This window comes from Mobula birostris, chromosome 10, assembly GCF_030028105.1.
Source record: "Mobula birostris isolate sMobBir1 chromosome 10, sMobBir1.hap1, whole genome shotgun sequence".
Lineage (NCBI taxonomy): Eukaryota > Metazoa > Chordata > Chondrichthyes > Myliobatiformes > Myliobatidae > Mobula > Mobula birostris.
In genome coordinates, this window is record NC_092379.1 from 42,453,868 (window position 1) to 42,480,962 (window position 27,095).

Below are 27,095 nucleotides of genomic sequence, written 5' to 3' on the forward strand. Positions count from 1 at the left end.
TCAGCCCCAATCTCCTGCCTTCTCCCTGTATCCTTCCATGCTGCGATTAATCAAGAGTCTTATCAATTTGTCTTTCAATCATGGCTGATCCTTTTTTCCCCTCCTCTGCCCCACTCCCCAGTCTTCTCCCAGTAACCTTTGATGCCATGAACCTATCAAGAACCTATCAATCTCTGCCTTAAATATACCCAATGACTTGTCCGCCACAGCCACCTGTGGCAGAGAATTCCACATATTCACCACCCTCTGGCTAAAGAAATTCCTCATCATTTTCATTCTAAAAGCATATCCCTCTATTCTGGGGCTGTGCCCTCTAGCCTTAGACTCCCCTGCCATAGGAAACATCCTCTCCACATCCACTCTATTCAGACCTTCCAACATTTGATAGGTTTCAATGAGGTCTCTTCTCATTCTTCTGAACTCCAGCGAGTACAGGCCCAGAGCCATCAAAGGCTCCTCACGTGACAAGCCTTTCATTCCCAGTATTATTTTTGTGAATCTCCTTGAAACTCTGCACACTGTCAGCACCTCCTTTCTTAGATGAGGGGCCCAAATCTCCTCATAATACTCTAAATGATGCCTCACCAATACATTATAAAACCTTAACATTACATCCCTGCTTTTATATTCTAGTCCTCTCGAAATGACTGCTAACATTGCATTTGCCTTCCTCAGCCTGCAAGTTAACCTTTAGTGAATGCTGCACGAGGACTCCCAAGTCCCTTTGCACCTCGGATTCTTGAATTTTCTCCCAATTTAGAAAGTAGTTTACACTTTTATTTCTTCTAACAAAGTGGATGACCATGGACTTCCCTCAAACTTTGGCAAAATTATTCTGACAGGCAGCTTCATGTTTATTTGCATATTAAAACCTCATAGGATGAACAATTATTGGTACTTAATTTGAAGATGAAATAATAATTACTGGTAATTAGGAATGTGTCAGTGTAATTTCCATTTAATATTAGTACAGAGTTTTCTGGTTAGGAACCTTGGGAATTTCTGTGATTGAGAAAATATGTCCTTTGATTTATACAGTTTTTGGTAGTTTGTGTTTTGTCCTCCAGCACGGCTCTATATTCTTCTGCCTTTAAATGTTTCTCTGTCTCATTTTCTTTATGAGAATTCCTAATTCTCAGCAATGTAAGAATTTATCTTAAAGATTGTTTCTAAATATTGTGTTTCTTAGAAGTAGAGTAAAAAGAAGATGTGTTTCAGTTTAATTCTTTCCCACTAATCAGCCTCCCTTGGAGAACCTGGCAACGGTGGAAAAATCGGTAGTACGAAATAAAGCCATCGATTCACTGCGAGCCATCTCCCACGAGCACTCTCCTGCAGACCTAGAAGTCCACTTTGTGCCACTGGTCAAGCGCCTGACTTGTGGTGACTGGTTCACGTCCAGGACTTCGGCATGCAGCCTTTTCAGTGTCTGCTACCCTCGGGTATCCAGCTGTGCAAAGACCGAGCTGCGTCAGTAAGTACTTTCCTCCCTTGGAATGCTGGAGATGAACATGATTGAAGTTGGCTAGGAATATTACAGTATTATTGTAGAAAATCTACATCCTGTAGTATCGCTCATTATGTACCGTGTCGTATGGTGTGGGCGATCGTGGGTCTTTCCGTGGACAGGATTGTTCTTGGCGAAGTTTTCTACACAAGTGGTTTGCCATTGCCTTCTTTCTGGGCAGCGTGTGTCTTTACAAGACGGGTGACCCCCAGCCCATTATCAATACGCTTCAGAGACTGCCTGCCTGGTGTCAGTGTCAGGAGTTGAGATCTGCACCTGCTGCTCATACAACCGTCCACCACCTGCTCCCACGGCTTCACGTAGTCCTGATCGGGGAGGCTAAGCGGGTGCTACGCCTTGCCCTAGGGTGACCTGCAGGCTAGTGGAGGGAAGGAGTGCCTTACACCTCCTTTGGCAGGGACGTATTTCCTTCCTGCCACCCAATTTCGGTATAATTTGGTTTTATTGGCGATAACATGCTACCACCATGGTGGACGGGACCTTGTTTTAACTGAGTGGGTAGAAGTTTCTAGTTTAGAGAATAATCAGCCCCAAAATAGCACAGAAAGTGTGGCATTTTTGTTTTTAATGACATAAACTGAAGGTTTTTTGTGTGTTTTTAGTGAGGAAGGAGCAAAAGCCGAGGTGCATCATAGTCGAGTGGTGCTCATCGCTTACTCTCGGCTGTGGGGTTGAAGTGGCCTTGTCATTTACAAAGGCGTGCTCTTTTTGAGAGCCGTGTCTTGTCAAGCCTGTTGCTCTGCTTCAGGGCCATTTTGATTAATCTGGCGCGCAGAGGATTTCACTTGTTCGGAGGTGTTTGAGTTTTGTCGGACGAGAAGGTTGCTTTGGTAACTGTGTGCCCCTGCAGTCCACAACCAATGGCTCTGTTCTGCTCCAAGTGCAGGAGTCCCACATCTGGGGTTCACTTCCAGCCGCTTTACTCCCTGAATTAAAATTTTTTGTGGTGTCATTTGTGTAAACTTTCAGATACAGTCAGTTGTTTCAGAAAAAGACAGGGCTGTATGGTGGGGAAATTCTAGGCAGCTTCTAGAGTAGGTTACGTGGTCAGCACAACATTGTGGGCTGAAGGGTCTGTAATGTGCAGTAAATTTCTATATTCTGTTGCTATCTTGAAGTATTTCTCAGGATAAAATCTGAATACCACAAATATTGGATTTTTGGGTGGTGTGGTGGAGATGCGTCTCTACCAAAGGAGGTGTAAGGCTTCCTTCTGCTGGTCTGCAGGCCACCCTTGGGCAAGGTGTAGCTCCTGCTTCGATACCATCGACCCCTCCCGACCGCCCCCGCCCCGATCAGGGTCAGGTGAAGCCATGGGGTCAGGTGGTGGATGAGCAGCCGGTGCAGATCACAAGTCCCGGTTATGCGACACCTGACGCCAGGTAGACAGTTTCTGAAGTGCATTGATAATGGGCTGGGGGTCACCCACCTTGTAAAGACACACACTGCCCAGAAGGCGGAAATGACAAACCACTTCTGTAGAAAACTTTACGGAGAACAATCAGGGTCATGGAAAGACCGTGACCACCCATAGCATATGACACAGCACATAATGATGATGGGTTTAGCAAAATATTTTAGTAGCTTCTGATTTAGAAACATTAATTGCAAAAATGTCAATTTTTAGTGCTTGTATTTCTGCTTGCGAATTGTTAAATTCTGCATCAATGGGCGACTACTCCTATGAGACCTTTAATTTTATTTTTTCTGCAGACTTTTCCACAGCTGACACACCAGTGGTCCGCCAGGCAGCAGCATCAAAGTTGGGTGAATTTGCAAAGGTTGTGGAGCTGGAGTTTTTGAAAAGTGACATTATACCCCTCTTCACTTCCCTGGCTTCTGATGAGCAGGTATGTAGTTGTAGAGCAGATACTGGGGTGGCAGCGGGAAGTCGAATTGAAGTGGGTGGCCATTGGGATACCCCGGCTGTCGCAGCGGAACCAGAGAAGGTGCTCGATGAAGAAGCCGCCCCCCCAACCCCATCTGTGTTGGTCCTCCGATGTCGAGGAGGCCACGGCAGGAGCTCCAGATACAGCGAATAGCCCCGAGAGGAAAGCACCGCTTCGCCTGCAAGAACTGTTTGCAGCCCTGAACGGAGGCAAATGGGCGAGTGTAGACCTTGTCTTGCTTTCGGGGAGAGCGGCGAGGATGAATGAGTGGCGTGGAACCCTGAAGGGTGGGGTGGGTGAAGGGGGGTGTGATTAGTGGCAGAGACCCCTTGCAGATAGCGGAGGATTGAGATTAGTCTAGGAGTCTATTGTGGATGGTGGGGGCTACAGACACTGATGCGCTGGAAAGGCTTGTGGGGTGGGAATGCAGGTGACGTGGATGAAGGAAGCGTGGATTATAGTGAAGAAAGGTGATCTTATTCCCCATGGCTTGTCATGATTTATCTTGCTGAAGCTGCTGCTGTCACCTTGGCTTTATGTCACATGTGTATCAATTGCTTGTACTGAGGAGCCTCTGTATCCCACACGTCATGGCAGTGTGTGAAATAACGGAGAGCACTTGGCTCGTTCCGGTAACAGGCTGTCTGTCATTCCGCTCACTGGAGCAATTCCCCCCCCGCCCCACCCCACATTACCGCTTGCATTTTACTGTATGGATGAGCTGGAGGTGGGAAAGATTAGTACGGATGGTGTGTCCGTGGCAAAGAACTGAGTTGCATCCGGTTAATACGTCCATGTACTCAATATGCTACGCCTTGTTAATGCCACTTCCTGCTTGCAAAGTTTCTGTTGTCGTAGTCTGCACCATCTGTTCACCTTTGTAACCGGGGTTCACAACCCTCTTTTACGCCATCAACCCCCGACCATCAACCGAGGGGCCCCAGGTTGGGAGCCCCTGCTTTATAAACTTCCTTTGTCCACAGCAGATGGAAGCAGTGCCTGTCAATCTATTGGCATGATTACACCATTCCAGTACTCCAGCTGGAGATGCTCCTCCAAGAAGGTGGTTATCTTGAGGCTTTTGCCTGAAGAGCGAACTGTTTAATCAGTGTGTGTCCTTTCATATTCCTCCAACCTAAAGTATCCCGGGCAAAAGGCTTGACGCAGTCCGCAGTATCCTCGTGTACTAAGGAGCCAGAGTCGTACAGAAATGGTACGCTGAAGGGGTGCTGGGATGGACACTTTGACCCTCACCTAGCTTCTGGTTAACGGTTGGACGTGTGCTCCTTGGTGTTGAGTAAGCTTCTCTTCTGGTTACTGTCCAGTGACTCCTGGAAATAAACCTTCACATCTGTAGCCAAGGAGATGTTCACACTTGCTCCAGGTTCAGACCCCACCAATGATGGCTAGCGTATCAAAACAAGGATGTAATGTTCACATTTTATAAGGCTTCACTTGGAATATTGAAGGTAGTTTTGGGCCCCTTATCTAACAAAGGGTTTGCCAAGACAGGAGTGGGTTCAACGGAGGGTCACGAAAGTGATTGAAAGGTCCAGGATTGAAAGGCTTGTCGTTCAAGGAGCATTCGATGGCTCTGTTCCTGTAGTCATTTGAATTCAGAAGAATGAGGGGGAGGGATCTCATTGTAACCTGTCAAATACTAAAAGGCCTCTAGAGTGGATATGGGGAGGATGTTTTTTATGGTGGGACAGCCTAAGACCAGAGGAAGCAATCTCAGAGCAGAGGTTTGTCCATTTAGAATGGAGATGAGGAAGGATTTCCTTATCCAGAGAATCTGTGGAATTCATTGTCACAGAGGAGAAGTCATTGGGTATATTCAGGGCAGAGAGGTTGATAGATTCTTGATTAGTCAGGGCATGAGAAGTGACCTGGTTGAAGCGTGTAAGATGATAAGAGGTATTAATCGTGTGGATAGCCGGAGACTTTTTCCCAGGGCTGAAATGGCTAACATGAGGGGGCATAGTTTTAAGGTGCTTGAAAGTAGGTATAAGGGGGACATCAGAGGTAAGTTTCTCACCTAGAGAGTGGTGGGTGTGTGGAATGCACTGACAACAAAGGTGGTAGAGATGGATACAGGGTTTTTTAAGAGATTCTTAGATAGGTACATGGAGCTTAGGAAAATAGAGGGCTATGCGGTAGGGAAATTCTAGGCAGTTTCTCGAGTAGGTTACTTGGTCGGCACAACTTTGGGGCTGGATAACCTGTAAAGTGCTGTAGATTTCCGTGTTTCGATGAAGAGATATGGGGAGAAGGCAGGAGATTGGGCTGAAGGTGAAATGGATCAACCATGATGAAATGTCAGAGGAGACTCGATGTGCCAAATGGCCTAATTCAGCTCCTACATCCTACGGTGAAAAGTGACCACTTGGGTGATTAGCTTGGAGATTCACTCAGCAGAGAATGGTGCTTCAAGAGCAGGAGAAAGAAAATTGATTTATCAATAAATTTTTGCACTGTCATGACATTTGCTAATATACTAATCCAAGGAATGCTTCCATCAAAGGTTGCATGTTGATACACTCCAAATTTCCATTCCAGTACTTGTATCCTGGGAAGATTCCAGCACACATTGCAAAGTAATGAAACCTGTTGCTACTTTCTAGGTGATCTGAACGGATATCATCTGGGAAACAATTGTTATATTGTCAGTATTTATTTTTATGATTTTTTTGATGAGATTAGTTCTTCCTAATGTTAACTTCAGGAAATTAATTTTGTTTTTTAATGAAGAACCAGCTCAAACCCGGTTTGAACATCTTTTTCACAGGATTCGGTGAGGCTGTTGGCAGTTGAGGCTTGTGTGAGCATAGCCCAGCTGCTGCCCCAGGAAGACCTGGAAGCGTTGGTGATGCCGACCCTCCGGCAGGCAGTGGACGATGAATCCTGGCGTGTTCGCTATGTGGTGGCAGACAAATTTTCTGAGGTACGTGTTATTGCTAAAGCACAAAATGCATCTCTTTGGTATGATGATATGGTGCATTTATGTTTTAAAGCTAGTCTTTAAGTTTTCTGTTCCAGCTGGAATCCCTTCTGATTCTGTCAAAAGTCATGAAAACACGATTAGTTCCTCTAATATGGTTTTAAGAAATCATTAAATCAAGCACCTGCGTATTTTTAATATAATTGACTGACATGCCAAAAGGTGCTGAGATTTCTTTCCAGATTCATTTAATTAGCCTGTTTTTAAACATGGATCTGAAATAGAACAAAGTTGGTCTGAATTGAGCTCAGATCTTTTTCAGTGTATCTGAAGGATAATCCTGTGACAGGGGTTTAGAACAAACTTGTTGGCATAGTGCCAGGGATCTGGGGATTCAGCACGTGCACAGGTTGATGACACTGATATTTTTCACTTTTGACTGGAGGAAGTTAAGGGGAACTTCAGTTCTGTTTAAAAATGAGCCAAAAGGTTGAAAAGCCAGGACGATCCTCAGAGACTTTGACACTCAGGAACTTGAAATTACTCACCCTTTCCACAGTCCCCTTGATTAGGACTGACGTGTGTTCCCTTGACTTCCCCTTCCTGACGTCCACAATCATTGGTTTTACTGTCATTGTGGTAAATTTTGTGATGTAGGGCATTAATTAATTAATTTAATTAAAATTTTGATGGACTGGACTTTGCTGGTTCCTTCCCACTGCTGACTTCACACAAACCAGGTATGGTGTAGGGAGGTGGTGATTCTACTTCACCCTCCTGTGGTCCACAATCAGTTCCTTGGTCTGACTGACAAAGTGCCAGATTGTTGCCACACCACTCAACCAGCTGATCTATCTCACTCCTCTTCGGCTCCTTGTCACCATCTGAAATTCTGCCAACAATAGTTGTGTCATCGGCAGATTTATAGCCCTGAAGAGCAGTCTTGGCCCGAAACATCGACTGTTTATTTCATTTCCATAGATGCTGCCTGGCCTGCTGAGTTCCTCCAGTATTTTGTGTTAAGTTTCCAGCATCTGCAGAATCTCCTGTGTGTTTATGTTTTTTGAACCAGATGGTCTTTGTTCTCAGTATAAAACTTGTTGCCTCAGGCTTCCTCCTGGTGCTCCGGTTTCCTCGCACAGTCCAAAAGCATTCCGGTTAGTATGTTAAAGGGTCATTGTAGATTGTTGCACAAGTTGGTGGGTTACTGGCGGTGCCGTTTGAAGGGCCGGAACAGCTTGTTGTGTTCTGTGTCTCCAATTAAATCTATGCCCTTTAGTCTTAGACTTTCCCAGCCTGGGAAAACACTCGGATCAACTGAAATCTCCGTGCTTTTCTCACCACAATGTAATACAAGTCCTCAAAATAAAGGCACATTGCCTACACAGGTTAATTGCAAACATTAACAATCAGGTTAACATTATTTAACAATTAAGAAGCATTATTTAATGATTAAATAACATTATTTAGTTGTTTCTTTTGACCTGAGAAATTAGCTGATTACAATTGCTCACGTTGTTGTCTGTGTACCATACTTTCGGATTCAGAGCCATCAACGACAATATTTTCTCAACTTTGCCTTTCTTTAAAAATTTAAAATTCCGTCTCTTTAGGCCAGGAAAATCTGGTCCCACCCCAAAGCATTGAGATTAAATCTTTCTGTTCTGTATGAGTGTAAAATCTGTACTGAAGCAGCTGGTTTATCTGTGGATATTTTATCAAGGATAGATCATTACAGCTGTTTTACCTGGGTAACACTAAAGAATGCTGCTTCTAAATGGACACCATTTATCTGACCATTCCCTTTTTCTCCCCACTCATTTATTTCTTTACCAGAGCATGGGGTATCCACTCATTGATAAACATCTGAACACAATGGCAACATTTCTCTGGGTTTCTTTCCTCTTACCCCATGGCTTCACGTGACCCTGATTGGGGGGGTGGGGTTGGCTAAGCAGGTGCTACACCTTGCCCAAGGGTGACCTGCAGGCTAGCGGAGGGAAGGAACGCCTTACATGTCTCTTGGTAGAGATGTATTTCCACCCTGCCACCCATGATAAAATTACATAATTAAAAACTGTAAACCTGATCGAAAATTAAAGCAAATTACAGATGGACCAGTGTTCAAAAGCACACAGAAAACACAGCCATTTTGTCATCTTAGGATTGTTACCCTTGGAACAGGCAAAGACGTTATATTGTCTGTCTTTATACGATAACTAACCCGTGTTCAAAAATAAGCTCCATATAAGGTAACACACACAAAAATGCTGGAAGAACTCAGCAGGTCAGGCTGCATCTATGGAAGTGAATAAACAGTTGACGTTTTGGGCCAAGACCTTTCATCAGGACTGGAAAGGAAGGGGAAATATGCCAGAACAAGATAAAGGTTGCCAGAGCACTTGTGAAATTGGCACCAACCCATTATTGGAAAACAATTGCATTAGAACGATACAGAGTTTATTGTATTTATAAAGTTCTGCTATCATTGCTAATGACAGACCATCACAAAAGGCACTTTCTATGCTCAAGATCACGTATAAACTAATCTTGCAATGAAGTCTGTAGCTAAAGTATAGTTCAGATTTTTAATTTTGAAGTTCATATTTTCAGAGTACATACATGTCACCACATAAAACCCTGAGATTCATTTTCCTGTGGGCATACTCAGCAATTTCTATAGAATAGTAACTGTAAACAGGATCAATAAAAGATAAAGTACAAATGCAAATATAAATAAATAGCAATAAATAACAAGAGTATGAAATAACAAGATAAAGAGTAATTAAAGTAAGATCATTGCTCGTGGGAACATCTCAATTGATTCAGTGTACTGATCCCCTGTAGTTCAAGATCCTTATGGTTGAAGGGTAATAACTGTTCTTGAACCTGGTGGTGTGGGTCCTGAGGCTCCTGCAGCTTCTACCTGATAGTTGAGGGGTAATAGCTGTTCTCGAGCCTGGAGGTGTGGGTCCTGAGGCTCCTGTACCTTCTACCTGATGATTGAGGGGTAGTAACTGTTCTTGAACCTGGTGGTGAGGGTCCTGAGGCTCCTGCACCTTCTACCTGATGGCAGCAGCGACACGAGCGTGGAAAAGAAAGATGGTGTTGTCTTTGTGATTCCTCTGTTCACGTGTTAATGCACAGATTGCTGCTATTGAAACCCGCTCTATCTTTGTTACTCATTTGGTTTCTCTTGCCTTTAAAGCTTCAGAAAACCGTGGGTCCTGAAATTGTGGAAAATGATCTGGTTCCTGCTTTCCAAAACCTGTTGAAAGATTGTGAGGCTGAAGTGCGAGCAGCTGGGGCCAACAAAGTTAAAGGTTGGTTGGGAATTCTCATTCTTGTCTTTTCCATCCGGTTTAAGATGTTGTTGGTGAAGCACAGTGACAACTTTCTGGCAGCAGAAACAACTATCAATTACTTCATTAATAGACTCTTGTTCTGGGCAATGACACTGCAATCTGTGCCTGTAACTTTCCTAGTGGAGACGAGGCCTTTGATCCAGCTGTACAACCTGGCATTTTGCAGTGCAGTCCTGAACATTATTTGCTTACTTTTCTTGTCTGCACAATTTGTCTTTTTTTCCTGCGCATTGTGTGATTGATGGTTTTCTGTCTTTAATGGGTTCTGTTGGGTTCCTTTGCTTTGTGGCTGCCTGTAAGGAGACAAATGTCAAGGTTGTGTATAGTACGCATGGTGGTTGCACATTTTGTCCGACGATGACAGGAAACCTGTGCGGGAGAGTTTTTAAAATGGAAAAGCCTTTGCACTGTGGCAGTTCCACTCTCTTGGCCTCAGAAGTCCGGGTCCAGTGGTATGAACAAGCGCCAGAAGAAACAGGGGTCTTCTTGTTTGCAGTGGATGACCAGGACGCTTTCTGTGTCTTTTCATGCCCCTCGCTCTCCACAGCGCGATGCAGAGCCACCTTCCTGGCCGTTGGGCTTTACTGTAGATCGCACCCGCCCAGTCCGCTGAGGCTGACTTTGCGTGCTAGGACTGGCTTGTCCGAATCTCACTGGAGTATGAGACTGCTGTCACGTGCAAATGGCTGCTTGCAGCCACAGGGGAGAGATGAGTGTCCGGTGGCGAGCAAAGGTGAGTGAGCTGCCCCGGAATGGACACGACAAGCCCCTTCACCAGAGGTGCGACCCCTTCCCTGGACACCCCTGAACTTTGAACTCCTGTGAAAGATGTAAACAAGGTTGAAAGAATGCAGAGAAAATTTACAAGGATGTTTCCTGGTCTGGAGGACCTGACTTAGAAGGAAAGATTGAATAGGTTAGGACTGTATTCTTCAGAATGCAGAAGACTGAGAGGAGATTTGATGGAGGTACAATATTATGGGGGCGTATGGATGGGATAAATGCAAGCAGGTTTTTTCCACTGAAATTGGGTTGGACTACAACCAGAGGTCATGGGTTAAGGGTGAAAGGTGACAAGCTTAAGGGGAACATGAGGGGAAACTTCTTCACACAGAGGGTCATGAGAGTGGAACGAGCTGCCAGCACAAGTGGCCCATGCAGTTTTGATTTCAATATTTAAGAGAAGTTTGAATAGGTACATGGATAGTACGGATATGGGGTGGGGGGGTGGTTGTGGTCCTGGTGCAGGCAGATGGGAGTAGACAGTTTGAATTGTTCAGAATGGACAAGAGGGACCAAAGGGCCTTTTCTGCGCTGTGCTTTTCTATGACTCTATTTAATGTGGTACCACATATCCAGGTGACACTTCTCCAAGTGAGAACAGCATGCCAGCATGCCTCCCCTTTGGCATCCTGATCTGATCCCAGAACTGGATGACAGCAAATGGAAAGGAATTGTGTGCCACTTGACTTCATGTTTCGATGGTGGCTGCTCCTTACAAAGTGCATTTCATTGCTTGTGCAGAGTCTTGAAAGGTTGTGAGATTGTGAAAAAGAGTGAATGCTGTTCTTTACGTTTGTACCACTGACTGCCTAACCCGAGGCCCTCCGTTGGTCAGGGTCCACCATGGATGTTACGTGCAGCTGTCTACGTGATACGTAAGCCAGGGCAGTATGATATGGAGAGTAAGCTGTTGCCCATGTAGCAGGCTCCCCCTCTCCACGCATCTGATGAATCTGAAGGATCGGCAGAGACCGATACAGTTTGGTACCAGTGGCATCGCAGGAGTTGCCAGTCAGCGTTGAACTCAACGTAGGATTGCCTCGGAGAATCCGGCTCCGGATTTTTCCCTCGGGGTTTACTCCCGGGAAAATGTACAGATGTACCAAAATTGAACCTGTGCTGACTCTTGATGTTTACACTGTAGGTGCTGGCCTTGCTTTTCCTTGTGCGACTTAAATAGTGCTTCAGAATGTATGTTTTCTCTTGCCACTATCTTGTGAGAAGATACAAATATTAAGGCAGATGCTTTTCAGCAATTGCTTAATCTGTTAAACTTTATTGATTTATCATTGTGGTGAGAGTGTGGAACGAGCTGCCAGCGCAAGTGGTGCGTGCAAGCTCGATTTCAATGTTTAAGAGAAGTTTGGATGGGTACGCAGATGGTAGTGGTATTGAGGGCTATGGTCCAGATGCAGGTTGATGGGAGTAGGCAATTTAAATGGATCGGCACAGAATAGATGGGCTGAAGGGCCTATTTCTGTGCTGTACTTTTCTCTGACTCCATTGTTTTGTTTGAGAATAACTCTCTAACATGCAGTACTCTATCTTGCAGATTTCTGTGAAAACTTGCCAGTAGATTGCAGGGAGACTGTCATAATATGTCACATCTTGCCGTATGTTAAGGTAATATGCCTTCTCAAATTCTTGGCTGGTTATACAGTCTATCTAAAATTAATGTAGCAACTCATCTCATTCACTTCAGGAAAAAGTCCCTCAGTATTTTGGGTGGGTCTGAAACGAGGATTCAGGCACCATTTATCAGTGTGAACTGTTTGTAACTGGAAAAGCTCAGTGTCCAAGCACGAGTCACATCTTGCCCCCTCTCCCGTCCCATTCTCCTCTCCTGTCCCATCCCCCTCTCCCACTCCCTCCCCATCCCCCTCTCCTGCTCCCTCCCCCTCTCCCAAAGGGCTGAGTTCTGCCGAAGGGTTTTGGACTGAAATGTCGACTGTCCTTTTCTCCATAGGTGCTGCCTGGCCTGCTGAGTTCCTCCAGCATCTTGTGTGTGTTGCTGGTTTTTTAACATGGTGTTGGCTGCCTGGAGTGATGGTAGAGGCAGATATATCGGGGACTTTTAATGACGTTTAGATAAGCACACGAATGTGAGGAAAACGGAAGAATATGGACATCGTGTAGATTAGATTGCCCACTTGATTAGGAATTTAAGTATAATATTGTGGGTTATGGGGCCGGTTCTGTTCCATGATTTATATAAACTAGAATATCAAACTGTAAAAGAAATTATTTAAGAATGATCCATGACTGACCAGGTGGATCATAAGAACGTGGATCAGGATGGCATCATGAGTGAGATATCAAATGACAAACAAGAGAAAATCTGCAGATGCTGGAAATCCGAGCAACACACACAAAATGCTGAAGGGACTCAGCAGGCCAGGCAGCTTCTATGGGGAACAGTACAGTCGACATTTCTGTAGGTGCTGCCTGGCCTGCTGAGTTCCTCTAGCATTTTGTGCGTGTTGACTGAGATACCTGTCTGGGTTTTCATTTGATCATTTTTTGTGTTTCTTTTCCAGGAACTTGTGTCTGACACCAATCAACACGTGAAGTCAGCTCTGGCCTCTGTTATTATGGGCTTGTCCACCATCCTGGGCAAGGACAGCACTGTTGAGCACCTGCTTCCCCTGGTCTTGGCTCAGCTCAAAGATAAGGTAATTTTATCATGAAGTACAAACTTTAACATACCCCTTGCGTGACTGGTGGCCATCGTGGATAATATTTGATTAGCCTACCGAAATCAGGCTAACACCAATGGAGAGCTTTCTTCTGTGTGCTGTTTGGAAGCTGTTGTCAAGTCCAGAGTGCTGAGGAAAGGTCGCTTATTGTTCATTAGGCGATCAAAAAGTTGGTTGTCATCTCTGGAACTTGTACATCTGCTGAAGGTGACGAGCAGTCCATGCTCCACCACAAGATACAGGTATCTGGATAAGTGTGCCAGAATGGGACGTGTTGCAACACAGACTGATGTGTCTAGGCTTTTACTCTCACTGATATCGATTCCTGGAAGGGGACAGCAGTTGGCCCATGTTCATCTGCTTTCTTTCCTGTTGACAAACATTGTAACTGCCGTTTGCTTGGAGCTGTGCGGTGATGTCCAGCATTCTAAAGTGTTATAATCACAGATTCTGCAGATGCTGGCAATCCACAGCCACACGCGTGCACACACACATACACACACACACAATGCTGGAGGAACTCAGCAGGTCAGGCAGCATCTATGGAGGGGAATGAACCCTTGGGCTGACACCCTTCGTCAGGACTGGAAAGGAAGGGGGAAGGCACCAGAATAAGAAGGTTGGGAGGATGGGGGGAGTACAAGCTGGTAGGTGATAGGTAGACCAGGTGATGGGAAAGGTTGGTGTGTAGGGGAGGGGAGTTGAAGGCAGGTGATGGGTGGGAAAGGTAAAGGGCTGGAGAGGATAGATAGTAGGGGAATTAAGGGTTATGGGGAAAAGGCAGGTAGGTGAAGCTGAGTTTATGGACAGGTCAGCCATGATCTTACTGAATGGCGGGGCAGGCTTGATGGGCCGGATGGCCTACTCCTGCTCCGATTTCTTATGTTTTTATGAATCATGAATGGAATAACAACTGTTTCTTCCACCGGAGTCTCTCGAACTGTTCTTTTAGTTTGAGAGCTTCAGATAAGAGCAAATGTGCAGTGCGTTCTTTAGAAGCAGTGATGTGAGCTGGTTTGTAATCTGAGTGCATATTGGATTAAAGATGAATCGGTTAATGGTGTGATGGAGCTGTTATTTCTCCATCCATCAAGTTCCTTGTTTATTTTGGCGTGAACTTAAACAAAACTGTTGCATGTGCAAATTCTGGATTTTTTTAATTTATATGGAAATTTGCATTCTTTCATTATTTTTACAGAATTAAGATTATTTTTAAAAATGTAAAAAAAATCTCTCCCCTCTCCTCTCCTTCCTCAATTCCCCACTCTGAGCTTTTACTTCTCACCTGTCTATTACTTCTCCCTGGGTCCCCACCTCCTTCCATCTCTCCTGTGGTCCACTCTCTTCTCCTCTCCTCTCTCAGATTCTTTCTTCTCCAGCCATTGACCTTTCCCACCCACCTGTCTTCACCTAACACCTTCCAGCTGGCCTCCTTCCCCTCTCCTCACCTTTATATCCTAGCATCTTCTGCCTCCCTTTACAGTCCCGATAAAAGGCCTCGGCCTGAAACACCGACTGTTTACTCATTCCCATAGATGCTGCCTGAGCTGCTGAGTTCCTCCAGCGTTTTAGGTGAATTGCTCTGGACTTCCAATGTCTGCAGACTTGATTCCCTTCATGTGCTACACCCGAAAAGATTCCCCAAATGTCAGAAATGCCTCGATTTTCCAGGCACAGCTGACAGATTCAAAGTGTACATCTTCAAATTGGCAGCTGTTAATTCAAGCCTTGAATTATTTGTTAGTTTGAAATGAAATCAAGAAAAAAGCCTGCCGAATCATGATTTGAACTGTTGGATAATTTAATAGTAATTAGTATCTTGCATCTATTTATGCCAAAGGTGCAGAAAGATTTCTCAAACACAGAAATTCAAGTGTTTTTCTTTTGTGAAATGCAGCTTTTCACAAAATGACCGTTGTTTCCTCCCATGGCCCTCCCGAGGAGCTCGCCTGCACTCAGGGAGAGTGAACGGACAATAAATTAAGACTCAGGAACAGAATTAGGCCACTCAGCCCATCGTGTCTGCTTAGCCATTCCATCATGGCTGGCTTATTACCCTCTCGGCCCCATTCTCCTGCCTTCTCCCCCGTAACCTTTAACACCCTGACTAATCAAGAACCTGTCACCCTCCACGTTAAGTATACCCAATGACTCGTCCTCCACAGCCTTCAGCGTTGATGGATTCCACAGATCCACCGCCCTTTCCTGAAGAAATTTCCTCTCAGCTCTGTTCTAAATGGACGTCCCTGTATTTTGAGGCTGTGCCCTCTGGTCACAGGAAACCTCCTCTCTGTTCTAGGCCTCTTAATATTCCATAAGTTTCAATGAGATTCACCCCTCTTCCTTCCCGTCTGAACTCCATCGAGGACAGAGCCGGAGCCGTCAAGCACTCCTCCTGTATGTTTCATTCCCAGGATCATTCTCGTGAACCCTCTCTAATATCAGCACATCTTAGATAAAGGGCCCAAAGCTGCTCACTATACCCCCAACTGCGTTCTGACCAATGCCTTATAAAGCTTCAGCATTACCCTTATATCTTTTCTAGTCCTCTCAAAATGAATGCCAACATTCCATTTTCTTTCCGTACCACCAACTCAGCCTGCAAGATAACGTTTAGGGAACCCTGCACGAGGTCTCCCAATTGCCTTTGCACGTCTGATTTCTGAATTTTCTGCCCATTTGGAAAATAGTCCACGTCTTTATTCCTTCTACCAAAGTGCATGGCCATACGTTTCTGGTAGTAGGCACCCTTCGATCCCGGGGATGATGGGTTTGTGCCTCTGGTGGACTGTGTCCTCTACTGGGCAGGAAGGTTTGAAGGACCGGCTCTTCCCATGCAGCAGGCTCCCCCTCTCCACATCACTCATGTTGTCGAAGGGAAGGGCATGCGCCAATACAGCTCGGCACCAGTGTCATCGCAGAGGTTGCCAGAGTGAAGCTGTAAACAACATCAAACTGCCTTAGGGGTTTACCCCCAAAGCCTTTCCCATGGGTGGGCATGACTGCAAGGCAGTGGAGGTTTAAAATCAGGGTTTTCCCTCTCTTAAGCGGGCTGCCGCCCAAGGCTGAGAAATCCTACCTACCAGAAACACTTTCGGTCAGTGCAGTATATTCCAACTGCCACTGCCTTGCTATTCTCCCAATCTATTAAGTCCTTCTACAGACTCTCTGCCCCTCCACCTATCTTGGTATCATCCACAAATGTGACCACCAAGCCATCAATTCCGTTGTCCAGATCATTGACATCTGCTTGAAAAGAAACGGTCACAATACCAACCCCTGTGAAACACTAATGGTCACCTGCAGTCAACCAGAAAAGGCCCCTTTCATTTGCAACTCTTTGCTTCCCGTCAGTCAGGCAATCTTCTATCTTTACTAGGATATCTTCTGTAATACCATGGGCTCTTAACTTGTTAAGGAGTCTCATGTGCGGCATCTTGTCAAACTCCAAGTAAACAGCATCCACTGACCCTCCCTTGTCTATCCTGCCTGTAATTTCCCCTTAAGGAAACCATGCACCTCCAAGTACTGGGAGCCTCGTCCTTAATAATGGACTCCCAACATTTTCCCAACCACTGAAGTCAGGCTGAAGGGCCTATAGTTTCATGTCTTTTGCCTCCCTCCCTTCAGAGTGAAGTGACATTTGGAAATTTCCAGTCCTCTGGAACCATTCCAGATTCTAATGACTCTTGAAAGATTATTACTAATGCCTCCCCAATCTCTACAGCTGCCTCTTTCAGAACCCTGCAGTGTAGCCCATCTAGTCCAGGTGACTTGACTACCTTCAAAACTTTCAGCTTCCCAAGAACCTTCTCCTTAATAAAAGCAACTGCACTCACTTCTGCTAACTGACTCTCGAATTTCTGGCATACTGCTCGTGTGACCATAACTTGGACCATAATGTATAGTACTATGCAAAAGTCTTAGGTGTATATAGCTAGGGTGTCTGAGTTTAGCACGGTCCTGTAGTAATTCTTATATATTGCACTGTGGTGCTGCTGCCGCAAAAAAAAATCAAATTTCTTGACATCTGTGAGTGATGATAAACCTCACAGATGTCTGATATGGGTCTCTGATGTGGACTGAGAGTGGGAAGGGGGCGGGGAGAGGGGAGTTGTGTCCCTGTCCCCCTCTTTTGGTGAATGTCGGTGATAGCGTAGGATGATATCCTGGTTCTGCATTTGTGTTTATGGACTGTGGACTTTTTCAGATTTAGGGTTTTTATATTCTGTTTTCTTCATCGCCTTATTCTTTTCGTTTTGTTGTGTGAGGGGAGGGTGTTTGGGGGTAAAATGCTCTGTTAGTTTTTTGTGCGGGGGATGGGTTGGGGGGGGTCAATGTTGCTATTCCGTTTTGTGTGTGGCGGGAGGGGTAGTTTTGGGGATCAGATGATCAGGATGCCATTATTTTTTGTACCAGGGCTGGGGAGGTGTAGGTTTCATGCTTCTCTCTGAGTGACTTTCATCTTCTTTCTTTGCTTGGTGGCTATCTGGAGAAGACAAATTTCAGGGTTGTATTTGGATACGTGCTTTGATCATAAACAAACCTTTGACTCTTTGGTTGGGAAAAGGGGGAAGGGAGCGGGAAGCACCAGAGAGACATTCTGTAATGACCAATAGACCAATTGTTTGGAATCAAATGCCCTTGCTTGTGTTCTCAGGGCTGAGTGTGTCTGCACTCGCACCACACCCTCCTGCCCCTGGCAGTCCACCTCAGCCACCTCTCTCACACCCCTCCCGTGGGTGCTCCACTCTCACCATTCCCAACATCCTGTGCTCCCGCCAGATTTACAAACTTGCTCTCCACTGCACGTTGGCAAGTACAGTTCTGTGCAAAAGTCATTGGCACCCTGGCTAGATGTGCATGTGCCTAAGTACTGTAAGTGTGAAAGTGGCATTCATATTTCTTTTGTGGGATTAATATTTCATAAATGTCCAAGATGATACTTTGAAAGCAGAGAGTCTGGGGAGCGCCAGTGTGTTTGTCAGACAGCGTTCGCAGTATGAATGTTTTTCACCTTTGCTGTACTCAGAAAATTGCCTTTCCTTCCTAGTGCCCTGAGGTCCGTTTGAACATTATCTCCAATCTGGACTGCGTGAATGAAGTTATTGGAATTCACCAGTTAGCACAGTCTCTCCTGCCAGCCATTGTAGAATTAGCAGAAGATGCCAAATGGAGAGTGCGCCTTGCGATAATCGAGTACATGCCTCTGCTTGCAGGGCTGCTGGTGGGTGGTTTATTCTAAAATGTTTTTATAGTCTATTAGCAATGCTTCCATATGGATGATTTGCAGAATGGAAATGATTGCCCATATCAAATTGATACTTTAGTTTAAAGACGGAAATAACTTTGAACATCTTCTTTCCTTTTGCACCAGAAGCAAATGTGCGATAGTAACAATTATACTTGTAGCCCACTGACATGGGTAGTCTTACTTTAGACTCGGGGCTCCCAACCTTTTTTTTAATTGACCATTAACCAAGTAGGGGTGGAAACCCCTGGTTTAGACAATCAGGTTTAGACCCCTGTTTAAGGACTGCGGACTTTGTCAGACTTGGGGATTTTATATTCTGTTTTTATATTGTCTGTTTCTTTTCATTTTGTTGTGCGAGGGGAGGGTGTTTCAGGGTAAAATGTTCTGTTAGTTTTTGTGTGGGGGGTGGGCTGGGATTGTTGCTGTTCCATTTTCTGTGTGGAGGGAGGGGTGGTTTTGGGGGGGGGCTGATGATCAGGATGCCATTCAATGACTTTCATGTTTTTTCTTTGTTTCATGGCTATCTGGGGAAGACAAATCTCAGAGTTGTACATGATAATAAGTGAACCTTTGGCCTGCACATCAAACAGACACAAACAGAAAGGGCAATAAACTCCATACAATCAGATGAGGGGGTGACAACGGTTGTCGCAGAGGAAATAAACAATATCTTTTTGAGATTTTACCAAGATCTGTACAGCTCAGAATATTCAGATTCAGCTCCACAAATACAAACGGAATTTCTCGACTTGTTACAATTTATACCCCGAGATGAAACGTCCTTGACATCACTGGAGTTTAACTTAGAGGCTAAAGAATTGTCTGCAGCTATAACTAACATGAAGGGAGGGAAAACTCCTGGGCCCAATGGAAATTCCGATTGAAATATATAAAATCTTTAAGACTAAACTAATACCACCTCTGCTTGATATGTATCAGGAGTCATTTGACAATGGATCCCTTCCCTCCTCTCTTAATATGGCAGCAATCACACTACTGTTAAAACCTGGAAAACCACCATCCCTTTGTGGATCTTATAGGTCAATCTCACATCTGAACAATGATCTCAAAATTCTCTGTAAGGGATTAGTTAGGAGGCTGGAGCCACTCTTGCCAAAAATGGTCCACCCTGACCAAAATGGGTTTGTAAGGGAAGGCAGGGCTTCCACAACATTCGAAGAGTGCTTAATATACTTTATGAAAAATCTGGAAGCTCCGATAGCGCTATTCTGTCATTGGATGCCAAGAAAGCCTTCGACAGAGTGGAGTGGAATAGGGGGAAAATTTCTAAGATACAGCTTCTGTATTCTAACCCACAGGCTGAAGTTTTAACTAACCTGCTTTTTTCGGCATCTTTTAAACTCCAACGGGGAACAAGACAGGGATCTCCCCTCCTGTTTATCCTGGCCATTGCGCCACTTGCTATGGCAATTTGAAAACAGGCTAACATAGCAGGAATAACTATAGGAGATGTAGAACATCGCATAGCCCTGTACATGGATGACGTAATTTTGTCAGAACAGGGTTTACCTATTTGGGTGTTAAAATTACTCCTACTATTGGTAAAATTATCCCAACTAATTATAAACCTCTCACAGACTCAGTTACTCAACTTACAAACAGATGGACGAAATTGCTCATAAATTTGATTGGACGCATAAACGTTCTAAAAATGTCAATTTTACTGAAGTTCCTGTACCTTTTCCAATCTATCCCACTTTCTCCTCCATCATCTTTCTTTTATTTATTTTTTTTTTATTTTATTTTTATTTGGATAAGGAATTCACAAATATCACGTACTTTTTTCACACATATAACCTTTTCCATTTTTTTATATGTATAAAACTACAATTATTTATACATTCTTAAGTACACATTGAGATGATATAAAAGGAAAATAAACATTTAAATAGATAATTATGTACTGTGGTAAATCTAACCAATTAGGCTAAGTAATGGAATTAGTTGTTAAGAAAAATGGTAATAATAGTTTCCATATAACCCTTCTGGACCATTTCCACTGGTCCAAAATGTTGTATATAAGCCTAAGTATCAACCATTGCAGGTGTTTATATCCTAATTTGTTCATGCTTGCTCCTGCCCGCAGACATAATTATCCAATCCCTATGTACTTATTTACTCTTTCTTTTATTTATTAAAGAAATGTTTTTCTAATTTCATCTGGAATAATAGATGTCCAAGACTCAGGCTTTCCCTGTTATATCTGCCGTATGATAGAGGTGGCTTACAGCTACCAAATCTTATATGGTATTTCTGGGCGGCCCAAATTAGAGCAGGAATGTTTTATTTTGTTAAGGATCACTCCCCTCCTTGGGTCTCAATGGAATCCCAGTTGATCAATATCCCTCTAGAACTATATATGTATTCAGCAAATAAGAAAAACCTGGTCACACAATCTAAAATCCCTTTCTTAAAAAATACAATAATGATTTGGCACGATGCTCTTGCGGAAATGGGTGAGACATCACAGTTATCCCAGTTTACTCCTATCTTTGGTAATGATAGCTCCAGCCCGGCAGAGCGGATCCTAGTTTTAAAACTTGGCCGCCCCGAGGCATAGCTAAGGTGTCTGATCTTTATAATGGCAATTCATTTATGTCTTTTGAAGAACTCAAGGCCACATATGGAATTCCAACAAAACACTTTTTTAAATGCCTTTAGTTGCAAAGGTTTATTATGTCCAGGCAAAGTTACAGTTTGAAGCTCCCTCCTTTATTTACCCTAGAAGACATCACTCTGAAATTATCTGAAGCTAGGGGACAAGTGTCTGAATTATACATGTAAGGGTTTCTTCTTTTATGTTACTTGCTAAGGCTAATAAAATGGCTTCTCTGTACTATTAACTGCTGAGACAGTGGTTCTCTGGAGCAGCTTGTTTGGGTTATAATTACTGATACAGGAATTGTATTCATTTGCTAACCAATTGGGATAGATGGTATTCTTTCTTGTGTGTCTGTAAGCTATTCTTTTTCGTGGGCTTTGGGCAGAAGGCGTGATGGGGACAGAGAGAGGAGACGCGAGGAGAGAGATGCTGTAAGCTGGGCAACGGCACGGACCCCGAGCGGGAGTCCGCAGCCCAGGGTCTTCAGCGAGGATAGGAGGCGAGGACAGACTCGTGTGGAGTGTTTGGTGGATCACCGAGGGTGGTCCCATTCGTGAGTTGGCGGAGTTCAGAGGACATTGATTGGAGGAAGGGAGACCCGGTTCTGTAAGAGCTCCAACGAGTGTGCACCGAACTGATAGTTACTGACTTGGCACCTTTATTCTATTTGTTTCTACTAACCCATCACCAAGAAATACTTATAAAGTGTAATCATTTAATGGCATATGGCGTACTGTCTGTTAATTGGCGGTGTGGGGTACATCACACAGCATCCACACAGACCTGATCACCCCGTTTGGCGGGGCTGAAGGCTGCTCCCCCTAGACGAAAGCGAGCTGAGCGAGTCTAGGCTTACCAGGGGGCTACATACAAATTGTTTGCAAGTAAATGCAAAGAGTCATCAAACAACATGCTACAAGCATGGAGAACTGATTTGCATGAGAACCTGTCAGAAAAAGAGTGGTCAGAAGCTTGTTCCTTCGTTCAAACCCAGTCAGTGAACACTCATTCTAAGCGGATAACCAGACAGTACATTACTCCAGTCAGGTTTCGTCACTTTAACCCCAACATTCCAGACACATGCTTTAAATGTAATCACTAAAAGGGGTCTCTGTTCCATTGTATGTGCGAGTGCCCCCAGATAATCTGCTTCTGGAAGAAGGTGCTGGATTTGATTAGTCAGATTATTGGAAAAAAGGTGCTCCTTGATCCTAAATTATGTATTCTGAACATTCATCCAAAGGACTTTGTAACCTCCAAAAATGCAAGGTCTCTGCTTAATATTTGTTTTTTGAAAGCCAGACGTTGCATAGCCTATTCATGGAAGAAACCCACAACCAGTGGACTTTCACAATGGCTGAAAGGAGTGACTTTGTATCTTGCTCTAGAAAAGATCAACTACATCACAGAAAAACAAACTTGGCAAATGTCGGGAAATTTGGGATATTTTCCACAAGTTTCTGGAGAACAATATTTGGGATGATGAAAGTAACAAATTGAACTGACAGCTTGGTTTTAATGGCCGGGTGTTTGCTTTTTTTGTGCGTTGTTTTTCCTTTTATTTCTGATGTATTTTATTTTTCCCTTTTTCTTTAACCTTGTTGCACTTTCAAACCTATGGATGATCGAATGTGTTTATTTTTCATTCTGTAAAAGCAATAAAGAGATGTTTGAAAACAAATAAGTGAACCTTTGAATCTTTGATTGGGAAAAGGGGAAGGGAGAGGGAAGCACCAGACAGATATTCTGTAATGATCAATAAACCAATTGTTTGGAAGCAAATGACCTTGAGAGCAGAATTAGTCCATTCAGCCCATTGAGTCTGCTCCAACATTCCACCATGGCTGATTTGTGATCCCTCTCAACCCTATTCTCCTGCCTTCTCCACATATCCTTTCACACCCTGATTAATGAAGAGCCTGTCAGCCTCCATTTTAATTATACCCAATATCTTGGCCTCCACGGTTGTTCATGGAAATCAATTCCACAGATTCACCACCCTCTGGCTGAAGAAATCACTCCTCATCTCTGTTTCTGCCAGGTGCTCCGATTTCCTCCTCCATCCCAAAGACGTGCTGGTTGTAAACTGGTTGTTGTAGATTCCTCCTCTGTGTCAGTAACTAGCAGGAGTAGTGAGGTAGTGTTCATGGGTACGGTGTCCACTCAAAAATCGTATGGCAAAGGGGAGGAAGCTGTTCCTGAATCAGTGAGTGTGTCTTCAGACAAATTGTCCCTCCTTTCTGGTAGTAGCAATGAGAAGAGGCTGGTGGGGCCCTTAATGATGGACAGTGTCTTTTTGAGGCACCGCTCCTTGAAGATGTCCTGGATAATATGGAGGCTGGAGCACACGATGGAGCTGACTAATTTTATAACTCTCTGTAGCTTACTTAAGCTCTCCTGTATCATACCGGATTTAGTATGTATTTGGTTTTAAGGAAGCAAATCGCTCTCAGTTTCGGTGTGCAAACACAAAGTAGATTTTCTTCAGTAAGGCCTTTGACAAGGTCCGGCATGGGAGGTTAGTTAGGAAAATTCATTCGCTAGGTATACATGGAGAAGTGGTAAATTGGATTAGACATTGGCTCAATGGAAGAAGCCAAAGAGTGGTAGTAGAGAATAGCTTCTCTGAGTGGAGGCCTGTGACTAGTGGTGTGCCACAGGGATCAGTGCTGGGTCCATTGTTATTTGTCATCTATATCAATGATCTGGATGATAATGTGGTAAATTGGATCAGCAAATTTGCTGATGACACAAAGATTGGAGGTGTAGTAGACAGTGAGGAAGGTTTCCAGAGCCTGCAGAGGGACTTGGACCAGCTGGAAAAATGGGCTGAAAAATGGCAGATGGAGTTTAATACAGACAAGTGTGAGGTATTGCATGTTGGAAGGACAAACCAAGGTAGAACATACAGGGTTAATGGTAAGGCACTGAGGAGTGCAGTGGAACAGAGGGATCTGGGAATACAGATAGAAATTCCCTAAAAGTAGTGTCACAGGTAGATAGGGTCGTAAAGAGAGCTTTTGGTACATTGGCCTTTATTAATCAAGGTATTGAGTATAAGAGCTGGAATGTTATGATGAGGTTGTATAAGGCATTGGTGAGGCCGAATCTGAAATATTGTGTTCAGTTTTGGTCACCAAATTACAGGAAGGATATCAATAAGGTTGAAAGAGTGCAGAGAAGGTTCACAAGGATGTTGCCGGGACTTGAGAAACTCAGTTACAGAGAAAGGTTGAATAGGTTAGGACTATTCCCTGGAGCGTAGAAGAACGAGGGGAGATTTGATAGAGGTATATAAAATTATGATGGGTATAGATAGAGTGAATGCAAGCAGGCTTTTTCCACTGAGGCAAGGGGAGAAAAAAACCAGAGGACATGGGTTAAAGGTGAGGGGGGAAATGTTTAAAGGGAACATTGGGGGGGGCTTCTTCACACAGACAGTGGTGAGAGTATGGAATGAGCTGCCAGACGAGGTGGTAAATATGGGTTCTTTTTTAATATTTAAGAATAAATTGGACAGATACATGGATGGGAGGTGTATGGAGGGATATGGTCCTTGTGCAGGTCAGTGGGACTAGGCAGAAAATGGTTCGGCACATCCAAGAAGGGCCAAAGGGCCTGTTTCTGTGCTGTACTTTCTATGGTAAAGAGTTGTCAAGGTCTGAGTCAGAGTCACGGGCAGAGGTTGTGGTTGGGCTACTCAGCCACGTGGTTACCCTGGGAATTGTTAGCTGTGCTGGATATGAAGCAAAGTAACCTGAGAATTATGCAAAGGCTAACTTGTTCCCAGTGACTGAATGTAGAAAGTGGAATGTTTTAACCACATGGGAGACGTGAATGTAGAATGCTGCACTGTCATGACGAAGAGAGATACTGTGCGGGTCAGGAGTGTGGGATCTGTAATCTAAATAATCCAGCACATGCATAATTACGTTTAAATGGTGAAGTTGAAATAGCACCCTGCTGTGGATGTGGTAGCATAGGATTCACTGGGTTATTTATTTAAAGGTACATGGAGGAATAAGGCCCTTCCTGCCCTTCGAACCGTGCTGCCCAGCAATCTCTGATCCAACCCTAGCCTAAACAGGGACAGGTAACAGTGATGAATTAACCTCCCAACTGGTGCGTCTTTGGATTGTGAGAGGAAACCCGCGCGTTCCGCAGGGAAAATGTACTGGCTCCCTACAGGTGACATCAGAATTCCCAAGCTGTAACAGTGTCAGGCCAACTGCTACGCCACCGATAGTGGTCAGTAACGTTCTTACTGTCTGCATTAAACCATCGGACACTTTTAAGATTTTTCCTATTTTTCATGGATCATAGTTCTGGTATTGACACAAAGAAATTAATTAAGGATAGTCAAAATACTAGATGCAAGTACCTTAGATAGGGTATCTTCTGTGTAGCCTTCTGCCACGGCACAATCTAGTTTTGTGCAGTTTATTAGAGCACGTTGCCAGTCTTTCTTGTGTGACCCCTTCACCATTGGCTCAAAGGAGTTAGCAAACTGTACTGGTAAGTAGCGAAAGGTGAAGACGGCTAGAATGCAAATGTGGCAAGTTGGCATGTTCTACTAGAAATTCGAGGGGTTATTTTATCAACATTCTTTCTTTTGTCAAAACCTGTTTAGGGAGTGGAGTTTTTTGATGAGAAGTTGAACTCCTTGTGCATGACGTGGCTGGTGGATCGCGGTGAGTATAGCCTTGATGAATCGTTACTTTTGTTGAACGAAAGTCCTTCAAAGTTGTCCATGTCATCTTACTGGTGCTTCCATGATGCTGAGTGACCCTACCAGGTGCCTAACCAAAAATCCTTCATTGTGCTTTGTCACATCCTCAAAGGATTGGGTCAGGCTCAAGACACGACATGCCCCTCACAAAGCCATGCTGACTCTCCCGAATCAGACTATGCTTCTTGTAAATCCTGTCTGTAGGAATCTTCTCCTGTAATTTGCCCACCGGTGAAGTAAAACTGACTGGTCTATAATTCCCAGGGTCATCCCCACTCTCTTTCCTGAACAAGAAAATAACATTTGCCAACTTCCAATCATCTGGTACTTCCTCCGGTGAGGACTGGCCAGTGAGGATGCCCAGATCATCACTAAAGGTGCAGCAATCTCTTCCCTTGCTTCCCGTAGTAACCCTGGGGTATATCACATCTGGCCCCGGGGACTTATCTATCCTAGGGCTTTTCAAAATTCCAGAACATCCTCTTTCTCAATGTCAACATGTTGCAGCATATCACTGCCCTCGCAAGCATCAAGGTCCCTCTCACTGCTGATTACTAAAGAAAAGTATTCATTGCGGATCTCCCCCAAAGTCCACCGACTCCAAACATTTTGCCTCTTTTAGCTCTGGCCGGCCCAGACTCTCACTCTGGCCATCCACCTGTTCTTCAAGTTTGTTCTTCTGAATCCAACTCGCCAAGTCCTTCTCGTGGCCCCTCCTAGTTCTCCGAAGTCCATTCTTCACTCCCTCCCTGGCCACATTGTAACCCTCTGGAGCCCAGGCTGATCTTTGCATCCTATGCTTCTAGACTAGCTGTTGCACATCTCTTGTCAAGCATGGCTCCTTCACCCTTCTGTTCTTTCCCTGTCTCAGTGGGACAAAACTCTGCAGAGCTCCATCCAAGTGAAGCCCAAAACGACTTCCACATTTCAATTGTGTGTTTCTGAGTGCATTCATCCCAGTTTGTACTCCCAGGTTCCTGTCCAATGTCCAATACCATCATAGTTCAAACACCGGCGCCCCCCTCCCCCCCAGTTATTACTGCTGCAAGCAATCTTGTCGTACTCTTGTACACATGGCAACAAGAAACAGACTTGACTTTGACCGATACGTTTATTTATTTAATTATTCGAGAATAGCATGGAACAGGCCCAACGAGACGCACTGCCCAGCAACCGGCCGATTTAACCCTCGCCTCATCACAGGACAGTTTACAATGACCAATCAGACAACTAAGTAATAAATAATGGTAATCTATTCGAAGTATTTTTTAAGTATCTAATGGGGCA

The 27,095-nt window shown here is 44.4% G+C and overlaps 1 protein-coding gene across 1 annotated transcript in view; it reads left to right on the plus strand.

Moving 5' to 3' along the window:
* The window catches only part of LOC140203629 (serine/threonine-protein phosphatase 2A 65 kDa regulatory subunit A beta isoform-like), a 116,685-nt gene that overhangs the window by 40,238 nt on the left and 49,352 nt on the right, over positions 1 to 27,095 (plus strand). Inside the window, 9 exon segments of the mRNA XM_072269677.1 lie at positions 1,242 to 1,478; positions 1,570 to 1,597; positions 3,254 to 3,378; positions 6,206 to 6,361; positions 9,567 to 9,681; positions 12,059 to 12,129; positions 13,044 to 13,178; positions 18,256 to 18,429; positions 25,710 to 25,770. Of these exon segments, the coding sequence (XP_072125778.1) occupies positions 1,242 to 1,478; positions 1,570 to 1,597; positions 3,254 to 3,378; positions 6,206 to 6,361; positions 9,567 to 9,681; positions 12,059 to 12,129; positions 13,044 to 13,178; positions 18,256 to 18,429; positions 25,710 to 25,770 (1,102 nt within the window).